The sequence below is a fragment of the Suncus etruscus genome, chromosome 2 (assembly GCF_024139225.1).
Source record: "Suncus etruscus isolate mSunEtr1 chromosome 2, mSunEtr1.pri.cur, whole genome shotgun sequence".
In the NCBI taxonomy this organism is placed as follows: domain Eukaryota; kingdom Metazoa; phylum Chordata; class Mammalia; order Eulipotyphla; family Soricidae; genus Suncus; species Suncus etruscus.
The window spans coordinates 52,133,666-52,156,106 of NC_064849.1; the positions used below are offsets into that span (position 1 = coordinate 52,133,666).

At 36.7% G+C, this 22,441-nt stretch overlaps 1 protein-coding gene across 1 annotated transcript in view; it reads left to right on the top strand.

Moving 5' to 3' along the window:
- SLC25A21 (solute carrier family 25 member 21) overlaps nt 1-20,917 on the top strand; it is a 238,160-nt gene extending 217,243 nt beyond the window's left edge. The window contains exons 7-9 of the mRNA XM_049766821.1: nt 15,359-15,540; nt 17,001-17,053; nt 20,608-20,917. Of these exons, the coding sequence (XP_049622778.1) occupies nt 15,359-15,540; nt 17,001-17,053; nt 20,608-20,669 (297 nt within the window). The 3' untranslated portion in view covers nt 20,670-20,917. The remainder of the gene's footprint in view (nt 1-15,358; nt 15,541-17,000; nt 17,054-20,607) is intronic.
- The last annotated feature ends 1,524 nt before the right edge of the window (nt 20,918-22,441 follow it).

The window sequence follows — 22,441 nt, forward strand, 5'->3', positions numbered from 1 at the left end:
AAAGAAAAAAGGGAGAAGAGAGAAAGCAAGCAAGAGATAGAAAGAGAGAGAGAAGAAAAATGTCTGTCATAGAGGTAAGCAAGGGAGAAGGCACGAAGGAGGAGAAAATGAAACAGGGACATTGGTGGTGAGAAATGTGCACTAGTGAAAGGAAGGGTGTTGGATTTAGAACTGAAATTCAATTATGAACCACTTTGTAACTGTATATATCACAGGAATTCACCTAAAGAATTTATATTATTTTATTTTAAAAAGAAAAACAGAAAAAAAATTAATAAAAGAAAAATAAAATGGTTGCCTGTGTTTTAGATGCTTATTTCTAATTTTAGGAATTTACTATACTTAGCAAATGGTAAATAACTAACTACAGTAAAGACTGTTTTGGATTTGGGGGGGGCGGAGTGGGGGTTGACTATACCCATTGATGCTCAAATCTTAAACCTAGCTCTCTACTCAGGGATCACTTCTGGTGGGCTTGGGATACCATATGTGGTGCTGCGGATAAAATCCAGGTTGGTTGTGTGTAAGCAACCATCTGCTTACTGTACTTTGCTCTGGCCTCAAGACTGCTTTGGATATTAATTGACCATGTAACTCATATAATGCCAGCATTTATTTAGATCTTGCAGTAGATGGAATTGAATTGTCAGAATAAAAAATGATCTCTTCTCCCCAGAAAGACCCCATCACTTCTAAAAGTAAGCCCACTAAAAACAGACATTCAATTAAATACTGGCATCTTTCTCAGATATCCATGGGAATAAGCTTACATACAAAGCAGCGTTTTTCTCATTCTTTTCCAAGTGAAAGATGTTCAAAGAATTCTATTTGTGATATTAATGTACAATGAGAATCTTAAGAATAAAATGTTGCACTTTAAATAGCTTTGTTTTCTAGTTCCAAATATTTTTATAATAACAGAGAAGAAATAGCTGCCTAAAGCTTATGATTGTTAACAGTATTAAACTCTGCTTGCAGTTTGTATCCTAATTAAGCATGTTTGCACATTATTTTGCCAAAAACAATAGACCTTTTGTGTTGAATTTTGCCATGATATAAAATACATATGTAAGCTGGAAATATTCTAGGAAAGAACCATTTTTCATATGTTCAATCTTTCTTACTCAATAAACCATTTAGGCCTGTCCCTGTGGTCATTTTACTACAGACAACATTAAGTCAAACATACTTTATTTTCTTTGAAGGTAAAATTTATTAGATATTGCATTTTTAAAATGCAAATTTTTTTCCTTTTCTTCTGATTTCTAGCATTTTTTAAATTTTGTAGGAAGGCTTGGGTGGTGCTACAATGCACTTCAGTTCATCGGAAGAAATGTGGAAATGTGCTAGTTTCCTGGCTTAGAGTTTGCCTCCTTCCCTAAGGTGTGCCCTGCACTGAATGAAAAATGCACTTTGGGGTTCAAGTGGGAAAGTTAGACAGAACTGTTTGTATTTTGAAAAGAAGAATCTCAGTAGAATTAGATCATAGCAGGATCTAATTTATGACCATTTATTTTTTAGATACTCTATCATTAGTCTTACCAATCATCCGGTAATGGAAAGGGCAAAAGCATTAAAGTTTCATTAAGAAAAACTCTCCTCTCCAATAACCACTTGGGTCAGACTACAAATATATATATTATCTATAAAATTCCAGGTTATGTGACTAGATTCTGTGATTAGAAAGTGCTATCTTTCATGGGCAGTTTTCATAAACTCCCTGGGGTGTGTGAGTTGGGGAGGAGAAAGACAATGGGGGAAGTTCAAGTTATTTATTTCTTAAATACATGTCAGGCCTAAACTTTTTAGACAGGAACCACCCAATTGTTGGAATTGAGGTGCAGGTGGAGTTAGATCCTCAGAGGATTTTTTTTCATTCATTACAGAAGTAATCACAATATATCTACTCTGTACCAAGCACTATCCACTAAGTATCAGCCCTGCCCCTGTCCTTACCCTAAAGGAGTTTATAATCTAATCAAAGAGACAGGAAAGAACAAACCAGTCATTACACAGGGAACTTAGTCGTGGCAGCCATGACAAGTGCACAGAGAGAGAGAGAGAGACAGAGACAGAGACAGAGACAGAGACAGAGAGACAAAGACAGAGAGACAGAGACAGAGACAGAGAGACAGAGACAGAGACAGAGAGACAGAGACAGAGAGACAGAGAGAGACAGAGAGAGACAGAGAGACAGAGAGAGACAGAGAGACAGAGAGAGATACAGAGAGAGACAGAGAGAGAGACAGAGACACAGAAAGAGACAGAGAGAGAGACAGAGACACAGAAAGAGACAGACAGAGAGAGACAGAGAGAAAGAAAGAGGAGAGATAAAATTCTCAATCTGTGGGAATTGACAACAGAGACTAAAGTATATTCAATTATTGGAGTGGGGCAAAGAAAAGGATTAGGATCTATAAGAAAGTACTATAGGAAAGACCTTTTGGAAGAGCCATACTTAGGTTGAGCTATAAAAGTGAGGATTAGCTAAGCCAACATGAAGTGTATGACTGGAACCCAGATAGGGAGCTGTTAGTGTACCTAGTAGCAGATTGAGGCCTGAAGACCCATAAGATAAAAATCAAAGTCTCAGGGCCAGAGAGATAGCACAGCGGTAGGACGTTTGCTTTGCAAACAGCTGACCCAGACCAACACTGCTTCGAATGCCGGCATCCCATCTGATTCCCCGTGCCTGCCAGGAGCGATTTCTGAGCACAGAGCTAGGAGTAACCACTGAAAGTGGCCTGGTGTGCCCCCCTCAAATCCTCAACAACAACAACAACAACAACAACAACAACAATGTTTGCAAACCAAAGAGGTGTGAGGGAGAAGAAGGCAGTAGAAATTGTGAAGGCTTGTTTGATTTTTGCCCCATTTTATTTTTTTTCTTTCCTTCAAACAGAACCACATAACTTGAACCATCTTGTTCTGCCTCTCAAATTGAGGGGCAAAGAAAAGAGGGTGCCAAGACCAAACAGTTGTATGATAACTAAGTAGTAATAGAAATAATCTGACTTAAACACCAAATCCAAAGGCAACAACAGAATCAATACCCAATCTACAACAAGCTAGACATGACCACTTATACTTGCAGCCCCTGGGGCTAAGGGTGGAGGATATGGAATGCATGCTGAGAACGAGAGTGAAGGGAGGACAACTTTGGTGGAGGGAATTCCCCTGATTCAATGTTAATATGTGCCTAAAATATTACTGTAAAAGGTATGTAATCCATTTTGGCCAAAATAAAAATTATTATTATAAATTAAAAAAAAGAAAAAAAATTGTGAAGGCTAAATGGGCCCATGACAGACATGGAATAGTAAAGCAGCTGATTGCTTTTTAGTGATTTAACTGAAGGAATATGTCGAACAGTTACATAAGTGGAACTAAATGAGCATGGAAAAGTTTCATTTATAGAAGTCCAGAAGTGGAATCTTATGAAATAAACTTTGTTCAAAGACTTCTACTTGATCATCTGCCTACCTCTATATCAAAACATCTCAGTGTGTCCTTGCCCTGACTTATCAACCTTTAGAATTTTGTTTTGGGAACCTGGCTTGTTAGTTTTCCTTAGGGTCAATTCTGTTATTGAGACAATGAATAGATGGAGCATGCCAAAACAAAACAAAAAATCTACTTAGTTTCCTAAGAACTATATTAATACTTTTTATGACAATACTGATATAACTGATTCTCACAGGTATTACCTATATGTTTTTATGTACACATATGAATATGTAGTTACATCTTTACATTGTATCTATAGAAACAAATATGTATGTAAATATATATATATGAAATGATCAAGTGATAACTGCCATGTTAAAACCCTTAACTATATTGACATGTTTGTATTTTATAATATGAGCTAAATAGGTCAAATTAATTTAGATTATTTAATATTTCACAACACTTGAAAGAACAGATAGCTTAGGGGAAAAAGGGAATTTTCATGGCTATTTTCTGAATGGCTACATTTAGATGCTGAGCTTTTAACAAGACTTTGATTTCATTCCAAAGCCCAGAGCCCTGTAAGGATAGCATCTTGGGAATACTCTACATTCCTTGCAGAATGCTTATCAATCAAACCATCTCATTTTAGAGAGTGACCTTCTGTGTAGTGAAGAGCTAGCATTTCCCCAAATTATATCACATGAAGAGAAAACAAACACTGTGATAGATTTTACTGATAGTTGTGAAGAGGAAACAACTGTATTTTTAATTAAACTTCAATAGCAGGTATTTCCATTGGGATATAACCATCATAATACCCTGTATGGGAGAGAAGAGAAATTTTTTTGTTAAAGTTTATGAACAAAGCAACGAAAAAGAGCCAAGATTAGAGAAATGAAAGGTGTATAGTGAAAGCTGGCTCTGCTCCTAGCTGACTTGGCCCTACTAAAGCTAGCAATATCTTAGATGCAAATGTCTTCCTTTAAAAAAAATAAAAAGAGGCAGTTTGGTCTCACTCAAGCTGCCTTCTCACTCAGTTACCAGGAGGCAACTATGATTTCAGCTCACCACATCATTTTCATGATGTGCAAGCTGTGTGAAAGGCAGTAATGAACTGCTATTATTATTTGCTTGTGGCTGTTCCCAGGTGCTTAACCAGACCAAAAACAAACTCCTTTGTATTTATTGAGACCTTGGTTCTTTGTGTCATCAGTTGTTATAAAGAAGACTTATAAAGCATTTATTAAAATAAGCTATAATATGTCAGGTCCTGTGTACTCCCAAAAAGGGCCTACATGGCCCAGACCTTCTCCTTGGGAGACTTTGTGAGTCTTTTCAGGAAGAGCAGCAGCCTTTAATGTCCATTTTCACTAGCCAAAGACTAGCCTTAGACATTATTCTATATTTTTGTGTGGATGTGTGAATCTTTGACTCATCTTTAGAATCTATAAACAGTTCCTTTACTCTTTACCCCTCACCTAATGATATTATTTCTGGTTCTCTAATCAGTCATTCTCTTTTCTAGAGGTGCATTAGATTGGTCAATGTCAGAATCAGAACTAAGCTTAATACTATAGTTTCCAGATGTTTAATTCTGCAAGTCACTAGGAATAACCCTTCATATTATCTGAAAAAACACCTTGCTGAATGCAGTCAAAGACTGTATAAGGATGAAGTGTTGGGAAGTTTCTCAGGGACAAGGAGGAAGAGGAAATGGGTGTTGGTTTTGGATGTTTGCATATTCCAAGATTTTACCATGTAAAATTCTTTATGGGCAATTGAAATCCCATATTACATGAACTGTAGGCAATTTAAGTTTTCTCATCTTAAATTTAAATAAGGTGTATTTAAGATTGCACAAATGTTGTTGTCTGAGTGTTGTCCAATGCCTATGATGACCATTGTTAATGTGGAGTTTTCATCTGTCATTCTAGCTTCCTCTTCAGTCTCGCTCACCAAATCCAATGAGTAGACCTTCCATGTCTTCACTCAGTTTCATCTAGCTCCTTTGCAGCCATCCACATAGACACTTTTTCACAGAATTATTTTGTTTAATCAGATGACAACTCCTCTAGCAATATTCTAATTCCTACTTCATTGTCTTATTAATTCAATATCTTTCAGTTAAGATAACATGGAAGGCTTTTTTAAGTGGTTTTCTGAAATCAAGGTGTTTGGGGTTTCAAACACAAAAAGAAAATGTTCAAAAATTTAGTGCTAGAGTGTTTTTGTTTTTTGTTTTTGCAGCTTTTTTCGTGTGGAGATGCATCAGGAATTTTGCGTTTATATCACCTCTTGCTTGCAGTCCTGAGGAAAAGGATGCTTTTACTACCACCCTTTAAACTATTAGTAGCAATCTGCTAAAGGGGGAATCAAAAATCTGTGTGTTCAAGTAGAACAAACTGCACATTTTAATATTATGGAAATAAGTGTGACAGAGACTATTACAATTTTTCTTGTTACATGTGTATAACAATTGTTTGATAATACATTTTGTAAACTTTTTTACAGATTTTTTTTATTTTTAATCATCCTTTTATGCTCATCACATCATTAGCCTACCAACGAAAGAAGAAGCTGTATTCCTAGGAAGAATTACATGTAATAATCAAAAAACCACTTAACTTCCTAGGGGGCTAGAGAGACATTACAGAGATTAAAGTGGTTGCTTGCATACTGCTACTCTGTTTTAACCTATGGCACTGCATATGATCACTGAGTACAGTGTCAGTGGTAGCACCCCAGAACCACTAGATGTGGCTTCAACACTTTCCCCATATGTGACTGCTTCTTTTCTTTTAAGTCACTTCTGAATGGCAATTTTAGTTCTTCACAAAGCAATCCCAGTATGACTATTCTTATTAAACACATTAAGTTCACTCTAGGATCATCCAAGTCCAATTCTAAATAGAAAGTTTTCCTCTTGGTGTGCTTATTTAAGGTTGTTTGAAGAGCCAGGATTTACACTTCAAATGAAGTCTTTAAGGATTTTCTTAAATGACCCAAAGCTAAAATCAGAGAGAATTACAAATTTGGAGTAGTGCCTGGAAGAATTAAAATGAGTGAATTGTAGGAAGCAAAAAGTATAATTTGAACTTAAGCAGGGTAGAAAGATTTTACCTACAACTAGACTTAAATGTATATTGTAAATGTTGAGCTCTGTTAAATGAGAAATTTGTGACTATACTTTGTTCAACCTTGCCTTGTGCACAAAAATTTACCTGGAAATACTTGGTTCTCAATAGCTGATAAATGCTGCTCCCCTATACTCTTTGAGGGCTCCTTTCTGTAATTTCTTTGTGTGGAATGGCTTTTTTTTTTTTTTTTTTGGTTTTTGGGGTCACACCCGGCAGTGCTCAAGGGTTACTCCTGGCTGTCTGCTCAGAAATAGCTCCTGGCAGGCACGGGGGACCATATGGGACACCGGGATTCGAACCAACCACCTTTTGTCCTAGATCGGCTGCTTGCAAGGCAAACGCCGCTGTGCTATCTCTCCGGGCCCCTGGAATGGCCTTCTTAAAAGGTGCCAGACCCTAATCATTAAGACCTGTGAGATGGGCAGAGTTCAAAGTTCCTGCCAGGGAAAGTAGAAAGTGAGACTTGTACTTCTTTTAAGACTCTTTGAGCTCATTCATTAAACCCCAGGGTCTTAAATATGCAAGATCTACCTTTTTAGGCATATCCCTGACCCTAATCAAGGTGTTTTTGCCTCTATATTTGCTAAATCCCCAAGTGCCACTGCCATATATTGCTTATGATCTTTTTAGAAGTGGGCCATTAGTTTAAGTTATATGGTTAAATGAATTGCAAGTATGTATTGTGTTAACTATTTTTAATCATTTGATCCATATCTCATGGACCAACAAATGTTGGTCACCAATATTCTGGGACCACTTATTAATGTCTCGAGTTAAGATTTAGGTAAACTGTCTATAAATGATATGTCCTGTCAGGGCAAATCTTTGATCTTCGGGAGAGAGGCTGGTTATTCATCTCTTCTCTCGAAATTCACACAAAGATCACAGTGTGATAAAAACTGCAGGACAGTTCTGTTGAGACACTCAATGTTAATTCTGCCTATTCTAGTGTCTAGCTAGACATGTCTCTTTGACAAGTTATACAAATGTCACAGTTCTCTCATTTACGCAATAGAATGTTTTTATTAATATATTTATTTAAACACCTTGATTATAAATATGATTGTACTTGGGTTTCAGTCATGTAAAGAACACCCCCCTTCACCAGTGCAATATTCCCATCACCAATGTCCCAAATCTCCCTCCTCCCCACCCCACCCTGGCATGTACTCTAGACAGGCTTTCTACTTCCCTCATTCATCCACATTGTTATGATAATTCACAATGTAGTTATTTCTCTAACTTCACTCATCACTCTTTGTGGTAAGCTTTGTGTCATGAGCTGGAACTTCCAGCCCTCCTCTCTTTTGTCTCTGAGAATTATTGCACAAATGTCTTTTATTTTTAAGACCCATAGATGCATTAGACTATTTTGCATCTATCTCTCTCCTTCTGACTTATTTTACTCAGCATAATAGATTCCATGTACATCCATGTATAGGAAATTTTCATGACTTTATCTTTCCTGAAGGCTGCATAATATTCCATTGAGTGTATATATATATATATATATATATATATATATATATATATATATATATATATATATATATATATAATAGTTTCTTTAACCATTTATCTGTTGAAGGGCATCTTGGTTGTTTTCAGAGTCTGGCTATTGTAAATAGTGCTGCAATGAATATAGGTGTAAGGAAGGGGTTTTTGTATTGTATTTTTGTGTTCCTAGGGTATATCCCTAGGAGTGGTATAGCTGGATTGTATGGGAGCTCAATTTCCAGTTTTTGGAGGAATCTTCATATTGCTTCCCATAAAGATTGGACTAGCTGGCATTCCCATCAGCAGTGAATAAGAGTTCCTTTCTCTCCACATCCCCACCAGCACTGCTTGTTCTCATTCTTTGTGATGTGCACCAATCTCTATAGCATGAGATGGTATCTCATTATTATTTTGATTTGCATCTCCCTGATGATTAGTGATGTGGAGCATTTTTTATGTGTCTTTGGCCATTTGTGTTGCTTCTTTGACAAAGTGTCTGTTCATTACTTCTCCCCATTTTTGATGGGGTTAGATGTTTTTTTTTCTTGTAATGTTCCACCAGTGCCTTGTATATTTAGCCCCTTATCTGATGGGTATTGGGTAAATAGTTTCTCCCACTCAGTGGGTGGCTCTTGTACCCTGGGCACTATTTCCTTTGAGGTGCAGAAGCTTCTCAGCTAAATATATTCCCATCTGTTTATCTGTGCTTTCACTTGTTTGGAGAGTGCTGTTTTCTCCTTGAACATGCCTTTAGTCTCAATGTCATAGAGTATTTTACCTACGTGTTGTTCTATATATCTTATGGTTTCCAGTCTGATATCAAGGTCTTTAATCCATTTGGATTTTACCTTCATACCTGGTGTTAGATGGGGTCTAATTTTGCTTTTTTGCAAGTGGCTAACCAGTTGTGCCAACAACACTTGTTGATGAGGCTTTCCCTGCTCCACTTAGGAATTTTGCTCCTGTATCAAAAATTAGGTGATTGTATGTCTGGGGAACATTCTCTGAGTACTCAAGCCTATTCCACTGATCTGAGGGTCTATCTTTAATTCCAGTAACATGCTGTTTTGATAACTCTTGCTTTGTAATACAGTTTAAAGTTCAGGAAAATAATGCCTCCCATATTTCTTTTCCCAAGGATTGCTTTACCTATTCAAGGGTGTTTGTTCCAAATGAATTTCAAAAGTATTTGATCCACTTCTTTGAGGCATGTCATGGGTATCTTTAGAGGGATTGCATTAAATCTGTACAATGCTTTGGGGAATATTGCCATTTTAATTATGTTAACCCTGCCAATTCATAAGCAGGGTATGTGTTTTTATTTCAGTGTGTCCTTTCTTATTTCTTGGAGCAGGGTCTTTATAGTTTTCTTTGTATAGGTCCTTCACATCTTTAGTCAAGTTGACTCCAAGATATTTGAATTTGTGTGGCACTAATGCAAATGGGGTTGTTTTCTTAATGTCCATTTCTTCCCTATCATTATTGGTATATAAAAAAGACCATTGGTTTCTGTGTGTTAATTTTGTAGCCTGACATATTGCTATATGAATTTATTGTTTCTAGGAGCTTTTTGGTAGTCTTTAGGGTTTTCTAAATAGAGTATCATGTCATCTGCAAACAGTGAGAGCATGATTTCTTCCTTTCCTATCTGGATTCCCTTGATATCTTTTTCTTGCCTAATCACTATAGCAAGTACTTCCAATACTAAGTTAAATAGGAGTGGTGAGAGAGGACAGCCTTTTCTTGTACCAGAACTTAGAGAAAGGGCTTTTAGTTTTTCTCCATTAAGGATAATATTTGCCATTGGCTTGTGATAGATGGCCTTACCTATATTGAGAAAGGTTCATCTCATTCCCTTCTTGCTGAGAGTTCTTATCAAGAATGGGTGTTGGACCTTATCAAATGCTTTCTCTGCATCTATATGATCATGTGATTTTTATTTTTCTTGTTGATGTTGTGTATTATGTTGATAAATATATTGATGTTAAACCATCTTTGCATTTCTGGAATCCTACTTGATTGTAGTGAATGATCTTGATGAGTCACTGGATCCTATTTGCCAGGATGTTATTGAGGATCTTCTTATCTGTGTTCATCAAGGATATTGGTCTGTAATTTTCTTTTTTGGCAGAATCTCTGTCTGGTTTTGGTATTAAAGTGATGTTGGTTTCATAAAAGCTCTTTGAAAGTATTCCCGATTTTTCTATTTCATGAGAGAGCCTGATCAGGATTGGTAATAGTTCTTCTTGAAAGGTTTGAAATAATTCGTTAGTGAATCCATGTGGGCCTGGGCTTTTGTTTTTGGGCAGACATTTGATTACAGTTTTAATTTCCCTAATAGTAATGGGAGTGTTTAAATATGCTACATCCTACTTATTCAACCATGGAAGGCTATAAGAGTCCAAGAATTAATCCATTTCTTCCAGGTTTTCATGTTTAATGGCATAGAGTATCTCAAAGTAGTCTTTGATTACCCTTTGAATCTCTGCAATAAATATAGTGATCTCCCCCTTTTCATTTCTAATACATGTTATCAAGTTTCTCTCTTTCTTTGTGAGTTTTGCCAATGGTCTATCAATCTTGTATATTTTTCCAAAGAACCAATTACTACTTCCATTGATCTTTCGGGTTGTTTAATGGGTTTCCACTTCATTGATTTCTGCTCTAAGCTTTGTTATTTCCTTCTGTCTCCATATTTTTGGTTGCTTTTGTTGATCATGTTCTAATTTTATGAGCTGAATCATAAAGCTATTCAGGCATGCCCCTTCTTCTTCCTGATGTGTGCTTGCAAAGCTATAAATTTTTCTCTCAGTACTGCTTTTGCTGTCCCCTATAGATTCTGATAGTTTGCATCTGTAATGTTTTGGAGCTGTTGTTTATCTGTGAAGCTATGTATCCTTCCTTCAAACCTGAACGTGAGTCAGACTGTGTGCAGTATTCTAGGTGAAGCATCCATTTCATTCAGTCTTGTGACATGTCTTCTGTAAATTTTAAGGATGCTCCTTTGAATGTAATTTCCCTTTTATGGTCTTGCTGCTTTCAGTATTCTAGCTCTATCTGTAGGATTCGTAATTGTGACTAGGATGTGTCTTGGGGTGTTTTTCTTCAAGTCTCTTTTAGCTGGTACTCTTTGGGCATGCAGGATTTGATTGCATGCAGTCTTTAGCTCTGGGAGTTTCTCTGTGATGATGTCTTTAACTGTTTATTCTTTCTGGATAACTCCTTCCTAAGCCTCTGGGACTCCAATGATTCTTATGTTGTTTCTGTTGAGTTTATCAAAGACTTCTATTTTCATCTGTTCACATTCTTTGAATACTTTTTCCATTGTCTGATTGTTTGCCTTAAGGTTCTTTTCCTATTTCTTCTGCTGTATATAGTTGTTCTGCATTTCATCTTCAGTTCACTGATTCTGTCCTCTGCTGCTGTAACCCTGTTGGAGAGGCTTTCCATTGAGGTTTTCAGTTCAGCAATGGTGTTTTTCAGATCTGTTATTTCAGTTTGGAGTTTTCTAGTTTTTTTCTTTGTTATGTTCACCTAGAGCTATGTTTTCTTTGATTTCCATGAGGATCCTCCATATTTCTTTTTTTATATATTTTATTTAAACACCTTGATTACATACATGATTGTTTTTGGGTTTCAGTCATGTAAAGAACACCAACCACCCATCACCAGTGCAACATTCTCATCATCAATGTCCCAAATCTCCCTCCTCCCCACACCGAACCCCCACCTGTACTCTAGACAGGCTTTCTATTTCCCTCATACGTTCTCATTATTAGGGTAGTTCAAAATGTAGTTATTTCTCTAACTAAACTCATCCCTGTTTGTGGTGAGCTTCATGAGGTGAGCTGTAACTTCCAGACCATCTCTCTTTTGTGTCTGAAAATCATTATTGCAATTTCTGTTCTAAACTTCTTATCTGAGAGAATAATCAGATGGTTGGTATTTTTTGGGGGGGTCCTCAGAGCTATCATCTTCATTCTCTGTGCAAGGTGTTTGCCTGCGAGGTTTCCCCATTGTCACATTTATAATGTGATTTTTTTTTCCTGCATGTTATGGTGGGGTTCATTAGTTAGAAAGAGCACATGGCCACAAAACTAAGTAGAGTGGCCGTGCTCTTTTGGAACCTCTAGGAGACAGTTTTTGCTGGGCCCTTCCTGGTCCTCTCAGGAGAGCTGCAGGTGATAAAAGAGAAAAGAAACACGCAAAGCCAACAGGTCCTCTCAGACTCTCTCACTTCAGTGCAATAGAATGTTAACATCAGCCTTAAAATGTTTGCAGAGAAATTAAAAACTAAGGGTCGAAGAGATAATACAGAACTTAGGCACTTGTCTTGCATGGGGCTACTCCAGTTTGATCCCCAGCATTACAATGCACTAAACTATATTTAATTTTGTTTGCTTGTTTTTGGGTCACACCCAGTGGCACTCGGGGATTACTTCTGGCTCTGTGCTCAGAATTGATCCTGGAAGGCTCAGGGGACATATGGGATGCCTGGCATCGAATTCAGGTCAGCAGCATGCAAGGCAAATGCCCTATCCCAGTGCTATCTGTGCATATCTCCCAATATGTTTACTTTTTTATAATTTTTAGCTCATATGGTAACTCTTTGCTTAACTTTTTGAGACATCTGCATACTGTTTTTCATTGAGATTGCCATTTTGTTAGGAAAGACCCTCTCTCTGCCCTGTCATCAGAGTACCTTCCAAGGTTGGAGGTTATCTTATTTACCTGGACTATACCTCTCAGATTGCTGGGAAGAGGGGTTATCCATTGGATGATTTCTGCACAGTGGTTTTATGACTACAGCCATTAGTGAGGCTCTGGACCTTTTTCTCTACACAATTTGTCTAAAATTTGTCTAAACCTCTAATATTGTCCAAGATTATGTCTGTCCTCCAGAACTTGTCTTTTGACTATCAAGAGCTTAATTTGAAACTAACCTTTACTCCCGTGTAAGCCTGGGGGGAAAGGGCTTATGGATCCCATCCAACAATTCTCAGGAGTGACTCCTGGCTTTGCACATAAGAATTATTCCTGGTGGAGCTTGTGGGGATCATATGGAATATCAAGGATCAAATCTGGGTCAGCTGTGTGCAAGACAAGCTCTGTACTATTTCTCAGGCCCAATGATTCTAATTATTGAAGCAATAACCTCTTTCTGCTAGGGACCTAGAATCGATTATTTGTAAAGCTCTATATAATTGTGATTCACAACTGTATTTGGCAATCTCTGTGGACCTTACATTGTACTGACAAAGAAATAGAAAATGCAATTTCAGCATATATTCCTGCTAAAAAAAAACAAAACAAAAACAAAAACATTGTGATGGCTTTAAGAACACCAGATTTGTTCTTCCACAATATCTCAACACAGTGACCTTTATTTAGTATATCCATCCCCAATGCTTATCCTCAGTAAATAATTAAGGAGATGTGAGAGGATGTGTGCTTAACAATGTGTATAATTTTACAACTGTCCTTAATTGGAAAATAAAAGAAACTTGGTTGTGTCAGAGGAAAAGTGTAAGGACTTGCCGCAGGGTGCAAGGTGTCCTTAGAAAACAGGCCATACAATAAGTGTTCATCTTTGCCAGGTTTTTATTACATTCACAACATGTTTGCTGCTATCACTGTTTATAGTTATCAAAGATCATACCCCAAAAAAGGCAAGGCAGGTGTTAAAAATGTCCCTTCTGTCCTCTGTCTGTGTTATTTGATGAATCAAGCTGATATGACTGGCTCTTGTCTTTCCAAACTCCAATTCTGTTTTAGCATCATATTGAGAAGGGTAACAGAAAAGCATTTTTCTCTCCTTGCAAAAGAAAAAAAATAGGAGGGGGAATTATTTAATGCACCTCACTCATTGTATTCCTTTTCCTGTTGAAATACCCTATTGGTTTAAAGCCCTGTTGTTTAAAACCTATTTGATTTTAAATCCCTTTAAACCTAGCAGGCACCTGTATGGCCCAGATCCAAAAAGTATTACTGTACCCCTTGCCTTTTATGCTTAGCCACATAGGACTTTCTACGGTGGTGTAAAGTTATTACTCAGTTGAAAATCTTGGCGGTTTTAGAAGATTTCTTCTTCAGTAAAAGTTGGGAATATAGAATGCTCAGACCTCAACTGATATGTGTTGATTAAGCAAGATCTGCCTATGTACCAGGTGCTCCAATGCTAACCCTCCTGCTGGATAAAACAGTATATTGACATTATTCTGTATGGTTCCTCTAAAGAGATGCTTTTGAAATATCTATCAAACGAAAAGACAGGGAGGATTGGGGCTTCTCCATGGATAGCATACAGTTGGTAGTACCCAAGGCTGAATCATATTGAGAGATTCCAGCAAATTCATTATAACAAAGCATAATGCATTTTCATTAGGCACAAAATAGGCTGAAAGAAAGTGACTCCCCATATGAAACCTAATTAGATACTTTGATCTCATAAAGCAGAACAGGGAAAGTTGGAAAATCAGACCAAAAGTAAAGAATAACTATTCTCTCTCTCTCTCTCTCCCTTTCTCTCTCTTTCCTTCTCACCTTTGCTCTGTATCTCTGCCTCTGATACTCTCCTTTTCTTCTTTTGCAATGAAGGGGGAATAAGATTCAGAACAATGGATTGTAAATTCTTCAGCCAATTAGTACAGTGGCTTACTACTGTTTATAATACACAGAATGTCAGAGGCTGTTTTGCTGCCTCCCCAAGTTGGTTTGTTAATAACAGGAAGCTAGCACTTCTCAGTACAGTGGATCGGCTACACTTGAAAATAAATGCAAAAAACCTGGAGGGAAATAGCAGCAGACCGAGAGTAGCCTTGATTTAATTTAACATTTGGGGGTCCACACACAAATGAGCATTTTAGTAGGCTTCATGGTGGAAGTTGCTGTCATTTGTAAAATATTCTGGCCAATTAGCTAATAGTGTGCTTGGATTTCTCCTGTTTTGATACAGTAATACTAAGTACATTGTGAAGCCCAATTATACAAATCATCCCCATATGCCATACCAGTCTTTCTTTATGAACTGTGTTTATAAATCCTGTGTGAGGAAATGTGTACTTCAGCAATTTAGACCATGTGTAAAAACATAGCCAATGGGATTGTCAAGAAAACAAGTTCCAGCCTAGGAATCCTAATGTGTTCCGCTGGAATAACAGGAGGGTGCCGAGAGTGCACTGCTCTGCTTAAATACATATTGCTTTAGAGTGTTTCACCGATTTAGGGGCTTCCGCTTCCCTTTCTGTTATTTTATTCTCCTTTTCTTTTAGGATACGACCTTGGAGTTTTTGAGAAAATTTGGAATTGGTCTTCTCTCGGGCACAATAGCCTCCATCATTAACATTCCCTTTGATGTTGCCAAAAGTAGGATTCAAGGGCCTCAACCAGTTCCTGGAAAGATTAAGTACAGAACCTGCTTGAAAACAATTGCAACCGTCTATCAAGAAGAAGGGTAACATATTCTTGTTTTAATAAATGTGCCACTCATTTGTGGAATATATAAAAGCAAGATAGTGTGGTAATAACACCCAAAGAAATTGGAGATGCAGGCCAAGAGGACCAGTTCATGATAAGAAGTTTGCCACGGAGAGCAGAGAAGTGCAGTTAGGGCAGAGAGGGGTTATATATCATATATATTTGATAGTTGGAATGATCACTCTGGACAGTATCTGGGTGCTGAAAGGCTGTGGTACGATATTCCCTCAGTAACAATATTGCAGACCAGTATCTAAAAGGAAAAAAAGGAAGGAGGGCGGGGAGAAAATGTCTACTACAGACGAAGGCATGGGGAGCAGGGAAGAGCGATGGAGAGAAACTGAAGACATTGGTGATGGAAAATGTACACTGGTGAAGGGATGGATGTTGGACACTGGCTGACTGAAACTCAATCATGAACTACTTTGTAACTTTGAATCTCAGTGATTTAATTTAAATAATTTATTTTAATAAACAATAAAAGGAATAAATAAATGTGCCAGACTCTAACACCAAATCAAGTGGCTGGTGTGGTAGCACAGTAATAGGGCATTTGCCTTGCATGAGGCTGACCCAGGATAGACCATGGTTCATCTCTGGCATCCCATATAGTCCCCCAAGCCAGGAGTGATTTCTGAGTGCAGAGCCAGGAGTAACCTCTGAGCATCACCAGGTATGGCCCGAAAAAAAAAAAAAACAAGCTTCCATATTGATGGGAGCATGAAACCATGTAAACTTGGGTGTGTGTCCTAGAGCACAGTAAAGAAATGACAAGGTGTCTAAGAACAATGTGAAATGAAATATTGGCAAAACAACCTTATCCCATCAAGAAAATACCATTATATGAGTGTCCTACATTGGTTTCTGAATACTAAGATGAACTTTTTATTTGAATATACTATACATAATACCCAGGAATAATAGAATCTTCTGACTATAACTCTAAATATGAGTGTGCTATAAAAGGAGTTTAAAGAATTTAAAGTATATCTTTTGATGACAACATTTTAAGTCTTTTTTTCGGTCTCTCCAGTTTTCTGCACCCACATGCTACTCAAAGTAAACAAGTAATATTTTGAACTAACTGACATTGCATTTTCTTATCTAAAGATCAAATTTGTGGGTATTTTAAATACACTTAGAAAAGTCACTTTTTCTTACACACAATTGCCTTAAAATTAATTCCTATCTTGAAAGCAAAAATTAGCTCACTGATGAAAGTCATATTTCTGGTTGAAAAAGACCATCATTGTTTAAATAATAAAGACTTGATTAACTTTTTCCTCATCCAGCAGAAACGAGTCAGTCTGGTTTGGGATATTCATAATATTAAATAATTTTTCTGGTCAATTATGGATTACCATTTATTAAAACTGTGGCACAATGTATATTGTATTTTAAGAATAAGAATGTTGCTCTTTTTCCTTCGCATTACAGGATTTTAGCTTTGTACAAAGGCCTGATTCCCAAAATTATGAGGCTTGGACCAGGTAACAATTTTTATTATTTAAATCATTCTTTCCTCATAGTTCTGGTGTTTCTTTTTATGCTTATGTTTCTATCAGCCATATAATGAAAGCCTATCCCATAGAAAGATGAAAATCTTGAGGATACACAGTTGTATGTCAAAATAAAGGATATTTAAGATGCCCACTAGAAAAGTTCTACCTTTGTTTTAAGGTACCATTTCTGACCATGCTGGAGCTGTTAGGAGGCAAAAACTTGCTTAATTCAATAATGAAGGATCCACAATCCATGGGAGTTGGAGGGAGTGTGGAAATACACCCTGCCTTCTGACTGAAGGGTAGGATTTTCATTGAGGGAGACATTAGCTCTCCCTCACTATTCTCATGTGCCTTCCTCAGCTTCTTTTCTTTTTCTTTTTTTTCTACATCCCCCCCATCTTCTTTTCAAAAAGAGGAGGACATTGCCTCTGTGGACAGCAGAAGTCCCTGTTCTTCACAGTCACCTCTGGGAAGGGACAAAACTGCAGGCTGGCTGGCGCTCACTTTCTTGGGCTCTGTCAGCAAGACAGTAGAAGCTCCTGGCTCAGGACCCTTCCTTGGGAATTCGGCCCACAAAAAAACCAGCTGCCATTCCCACAGGCAATGTCAGCAGCTTCTATGTAAATAGATAAGAAAATAACTGCTGCAGACATAATCGTCTGGACAAATAGTCATTTATTATAAGTAACCTTGTGAATAAGTACAGAAGTACACACTTTAAAAAAAAAAATGAAACCACACTTACTTAGACATCCTGGTAATGTTTTCTACTTCTACTTCTCTCCTCTCTCCCTTTCCTATTCCTCCCTTGTAAGACCATCATTTCCCACCACATTCAAAATCATGCACAACCAGCAAACCAACATTTCACCAACCTGAAATATATTTTAGACCAGTAGTCTGTAGCTGGTAAGCTTAAATTTACTTTTTATTAATTTTTATTTTTATGTATATATGGGGGCCAGCGAGATAGCATGGAAGTAAGGCATTTGCCTTCCATGCAGGACAGTGGTTCGAATCCTGGCATCCCATACGGTCCCCTGTGCCTACCAGAGGCGATTTCTGAGCGTAGAGCCAGGAAGAACCCCTAAGCACTGCCAGGTGTAACCCAAAAAAACAAACAAAAAAAATTTTTATGTATATATAAAACACTTTTATGGGATCCCTATATCTTAGACTTCCAAGAAATTTGAGCATGGATTTTGCTCTGCATTTTCAAGTTAGATTTGCTTTCTGTTAGTCATTGGCCCATGTGGGGAAAAAAAGAAAAAAATGAAAGGCATCCCAGTAATAAAGAATATTTTGACTTGATGCAATTGTCTCTCCCTTTTTACACAGTAAAAACCTGCTAGTAGACCTAATATTAGAGTAAATCACAGCACTGGTCCTTATGCAGCTTTCTAAGAGGAGACAGATCCTAAAAGGTGGTGACCAGGGCAAGATTAGCTAAAACAGTAATTGACTGGAATCTTAATATTAAACCCTTCAATAAGCTGACCCCATGTCTTCTTAAAAATTTATAAAATGTTTGGTTGGATTTTAAATTATTTTGTATATGCCCTGAGTTTCTGTGGTATTAATTCAATGGAAAGGGTTGTTGCTTGCTGTTGAAGCTAAATGAAACAATAACTAGATCTTGGATTCTAGGACAAGTCTTCATTCCCATTTTAAAAGAGCAATTTCTAGCAGCTAAAAAGGAAGGAAAGAGGACCAGAGTGATAGTACATGAGTTAGGACACTTACCTTACATGCAACCAACTCAGATATAATCCCTGGCATTCCATAAAGTCTTCTGAGTCCAACCAGGAGTGTTTACTAAACACAAATATAGAGGTAAACTCTGAGGATCAATAGGCATGGTCCCAAATCCCCCAGACCAAAAAGGAGATAAAACCTTATTGTTTAAGATAAGATATTTTTTCTTTGAAGAGGAACAGATGGGCAGTAAAAATTAAAGAAGAAACTAGATTTTTCATTCATATTTCTGGTAAAACATTCAATCTTCTTTTTGTAACTTTCTGAGTAGTAGTATATGATTAACAATTTGGTTCCTCCTAAAAAAAAAAGAGAATCTTTGTTTTGTGGTTTAAGCTCCAAGTTTGGACTCAATTCTGCATGTTCTTGTCTTACACTGTGAGCAGTGAATAAGAGTAAACATATAAATTACATTCATATTAACATGCTTCTCTACCTTGTCCCTTTTTCAGCTTGCCCAAACTCTGAGAGGCCTACAGCAGCTGAAATGAGTCCCACAGAGTATCTTCGTGGGTTAAAAATGAAAATTATAGGCAGATAATTATCTTTGGTATATAGTTACACAAACATGTGTGGCCTATAGATTAAAAAGAGAGAGCATATGGTAGTATGTACAAAATAACCAAGACCAAAATCAAGTTTTATTTCTTTCCATCAGAAGTCAATCTTCTATTATTTATGCAGCCACGTCTTCTCTAGTTGTGCTCAGGGTATTTATTCACATTTCGATTTTATAATACTCTTCACAAAGACATGAAAGGATGAGTAGAGATTGTCTTAAAGGGACTAGGACATGTACTACATCATATAAAATACAAAATCATCCACATACTAGTGTTTTGGAGAGACTATATATTCACTGACCTTAGGGTCTGATTATCTGCATCATCCCTGTAAAGATATTAATTTATAAGCCTCTTTGCTTTTGGTTACATATATTTACACATATATAATACATGTCACTTAGTTGATGAGAATTGATGATCTATAGCATCCAAACCCTACGACCAAATCTTCCAGGTGATTTCAGATATAGCTGAGGACAAAAGAAATAAAGATAATAAGAGGTCGTAAGCTAGCTCAATTTTTCAGTACACAATTTCTAAATATTCAAGTTATTTTTCACATTGCAATTCAGTTTGAAAGTTCTAAGCAGAAAACAGACTGATACATCACCATTCTAGAAATTTCCCTCTTGTATGCTAAAGATAAATTGAAAAAGTTAAATCCATTGCCGGCATATGAAGAATCTAAAGGCTTTTGTTCACAGAATAACACCATGACTAAATGTGTCTATATTTACCTTAAAAATTAAATGTATAGGGCCCAGAGAGATAGCACAGCGGCGTTTGCCTTGCAAGCAGCCGATCCAGGACCAAAGGTGGTTGGTTCGAATCCCGGTGTCCCATATGGTCCCCCGTGCGTGCCAGGAGCTATTTCTGAGCAGACAGCCAGGAGTAAAACCTGAGCACCGCCAGGTGTGGCCCAGAAACCAAAAATAAATAAATAAATAAATAAATGTATATATAAAATATGATAAAAATGATTTAAATGTAAATTAATAAGGGGAAATGTATTTAGACATTCAGAGTGATCTTTATTTATCTTAGAAATTTCCACCAAAAATATTTTTAAATCTATTATAGTTCAAGAACTGAAGTTTTGCCATAAAATAGCCCCCATGAGATCGGCAGTGTCAGACTTCATGGATTCAAAATCCTTGTGTGAAAGACATTCCTGTTTTATAGGCTTTGCAATTAAAAATCATCTCTTTTCTTTTCTAGGTGGTGCAGTAATGCTGCTGGTTTATGAATATGTTTATTCATGGCTTCAGGAGAACTGGTGATTGCCTACGGAGTCCTATTTCCCTTCTGATTTTGGATATTTACTATCCCCTACTATGAGAAATTAGAGTTAGATAAACTAATACAGTTATAACATGATTGTTATTTTATAGAAGGGAAAACCATTTGTTCAGGTACTTCAGAAATTATCCCTAAGCAATTTAAGACAGATTTGTCATATTGATAAAATCATGAGATAATAAGCAATTGAAATGATAATGTAAAATGGATAATAAATATAAATCACATGTATTTCATGAAAGCAGTATATATTTTGTGATCTTTGTTCTTATTAAACTATTTCACCATTAAAATTCATTATTATATTGACAATTTTTATCAAGCCAAGAAATGCTTAGATTTTTTGAAAAGCAAATCATTCTCTGGCAGTTTTAAACAATTATTTAACAAGAGACTGGGTTAAAGATTTGTTAAGATAAAATTTAAGTTATCTTAAAAAGTTAAATTCTGCCATAAATAATACTTAAAGGCACAACAAAGGGTTTTTTTGGATGGTGTGGGGGTTTGAGCCACACTGGCATGGCAGGCTTCGAGGAACCATATGGAATGCCAGGGATTAAACCTGGGTCAGCCACACGTAAGACCTACTCTCTACCTGCTGTGCTATTGCTCCAATCCTAGGAAATGTATTTTAGATTCACTGAAATGTTGAGTCTTGTTAGTACTATGTTAAAATGTAAGTCTATTTACTATACATAGCAACTCTATTTTCCTAAATTTACTGTTTGTATGGATGTTTAAAGCTGATCACATTTTAAGTCATTATATTTAAAGTTATTTAAATTTAAACATATTCTTATGGAGAATGGGAACATGCATTTATCTTAAACTATTTCTTTCACATAATTCCTTTGAAAGAAACTGTCATTAAAATATTTTTACATTAATTCACAAATTGGAACCACTTCTTGAGTCCCCTAGTTGTGTTGTTACATCCAAATATCTTTATCATAGCTCATCTGTGACATTCTTAAGAAATAAGGTGCGGGAAGGGGGAAGAAATAATAAGGGCCTGGTCATAGAGATAGTAATAAGTAAAGGGCTTGCCTTGTACTCATCTATCAGGTTTCAATACTCATTATCACATATGGTTTACCAAGCACCATCAGTAGTGATCCCCAAGCACAGAGCCAAGAATGAGCCCTGAAGACTGACAGATGTGGCCCATACTCTTCACCCTTAAAAAAAGAAAAAAAAGAAAGAAAGAAAGAAAGAAAAAGGACCATTAAGACTATACAGAGTCTAACGACTTTGCCTTGCATGCTACTAACTGGGATTCAAATACTCACAACATATGGTCCTCTGAGCATCAACAAGGGTCATTCCTCAGGACAAAACTTGAAATAAACATGAGTACCAATAGGTGTGCTCATACATACATATAAGAATTTGAGTTAAACTCTATTTCCAAATTATCAGTTTTAAATTACAGCATCAAGTGCTTATTTGCTGTCTGCATTGTTAAAATATATTATGAAGAGGGGCCTAACAATAGTACATTGGGTAGGGTTCTTGCCTTGCATGTGAATGACCCAGATTCAATTATCTGCATCTCATATAGTAACCAAAATTACTGCCAGGAGTAATTTCTTAGTGCAGTATTTTAGAAGTATTGCCTGAGCATCTCTGAATGTAGCCCAACCCCCACCCCAAGGTATATATAAAATGAAGAATAAACTGTTTCAAGGTAGAAATATATTCTTAACATTTTCAAAGGTCTCCTTGGCTTTGATATAAAATTTGATTTTATATC